At 45.9% G+C, this 1814-nt stretch overlaps 1 protein-coding gene across 2 annotated transcripts in view; it reads left to right on the plus strand.

Annotated features, from left to right (window-relative positions):
* The window catches only part of FLNC (filamin C), a 42614-nt gene that overhangs the window by 6559 nt on the left and 34241 nt on the right, over positions 1-1814 (plus strand). For both annotated transcript variants that reach the window (XM_027840139.1, XM_027840141.1), the window contains exon 2: positions 116-364. In XM_027840139.1, the coding sequence (XP_027695940.1) occupies positions 116-364 (249 nt within the window). The remainder of the gene's footprint in view (positions 1-115; positions 365-1814) is intronic.

Genomic DNA, 1814 nt, shown 5'->3' on the forward strand with positions numbered 1-1814 from the left:
CGCCACCTAGAGTTATTGATTGATTAAATGAGCCCTGTGAGAGAAGGCAGGGTTTCTGGGAAGGCAGAGAAAGCTGCAGAGGGAATGACTTCTTTCATGACACTTCTCCCCACAGATAGCAAGGCCATTGTGGATGGGAACTTAAAGCTGATCCTGGGTCTTATCTGGACCCTGATCCTGCACTACTCCATCTCCATGCCCATGTGGGAGGATGAGGATGATGAAGATGCTCGCAAACAGACCCCCAAGCAGCGGTTACTTGGCTGGATCCAGAATAAGGTGCCCCAGCTGCCCATCACCAACTTCAACAGAGATTGGCAGGATGGCAAGGCCCTGGGGGCCCTGGTGGACAACTGTGCCCCTGGTAAGGAATTCATATGGCTATGAGGAGGGCTTTGAGGAAGCCGTCATTCTACGATAACATAGAATCTGGGTGTCTTGGGGGGAAGGGTTAGGAAGTATAAGAATCCTTTATCACGGAGTTCTTTAACATTATAGAATGAGAACTGACCAACTGATCTCCACAATCAGAACTCACGTAGGTCTCTCTACGTAGCACTTTACTTTCCTTACTATTCTATGGGGTAGGTATGGCGACCCCCATTTTACAGAAGAAAAACTGAGGGTTAGAGATATCCTTTTCCCATTTCACACAGGTCACACGGCTTACAAATGTCAGAGCTGGGGCTTGGTGAAACCCATGTCTGTCTAGTCTAAGATCAGCGCTCTTTCTGCTTTCTATCTACATTAGGCAGAAGATCGGAGGAAACAGGACAGGGACTGTAGCAAGAAGGCTGCAGGTTAGACCTAAGGAAGCATTTTCTTCCTAACAGCCGGGGTGATGAAACATTGAAGCCATTAAAGAAGGGAGGTTGTGAGATCTCTATCGCAGAATGTCTTTGAAGGTGGGGTAACCAGATCATTGATAAAGAGCTGGAACGGTCCTTCAAGTCTGTCTAGTCCAAATCTTTCCCTGCACAAATGAGGTGGCTGAAAACAAAGGATGAATGAGTTTAAGTGACATAGCCGAGTCACTTTTAAAAAAATCTAGGTCTATACTTTCATCAGCGTAGGGAACTCTCGATGTGGAATCTCCCTTCACCAACACATATTTTCAGTTTGTCTGTACTTTGAGTCTTAGAGAGTTGTCCACAGTGGGGTGGGTAGGTGGCCTTTGGGAGGTTAAGGGACTTGTTGCTGGTCACACAGCTAGTGTATATCAGAGGCAGGTCTTAGACCTAGGTCTCAAACTTTATCCACTATACTGCATTGCCTTCTGCTAACAAACATAGAAACAGAAAATATCAGAGCCAGGATTCAAACCCAAGTAACCTGTCAGAGTATAAGTTTATTCTCTCCAAGAATCCCGCTAGATGTGTGTGGGAGGGAATATTCCATTACAATGAAAGCAGTGCTTGCATTACATAGCTAGGACTAGAAGCCCTTTACCTAAAGCTCTCCCTGTACTTCTATCCCATAATGGCAGGTTGTTGAGCAAAGTACTAGAGACAGGGAAAATCAAAACCAAGAAACAGCTAGGGAAATACTCAGTATCATTGGCAAGTTAAGGATTTATGTTTCTAGTTTTCCCCAGTTACCAGTCGGCAAGGTTTATCTTTTACCCTGCCAATCAAGCAAGGAATATTTGTGGGGTATGTGGTACATATGCTGTCCCCTGGTGGTCAGTCTTGATGCTGCAGTCCCCAGAGGCTTCTCTGTCATTTGTAGAATCCATCAATCTCTATTCCCCAGGACCTGGAGCCAGCAGTGGAGATGGAGTGTGTGTGTGTGTGTGTGTGTGTGTGTGTGTGTGT

The sequence above is a fragment of the Vombatus ursinus genome, unplaced genomic scaffold, assembly GCF_900497805.2.
Source record: "Vombatus ursinus unplaced genomic scaffold, bare-nosed wombat genome assembly UNPS02014839.1, whole genome shotgun sequence".
Classification (NCBI taxonomy): domain Eukaryota; kingdom Metazoa; phylum Chordata; class Mammalia; order Diprotodontia; family Vombatidae; genus Vombatus; species Vombatus ursinus.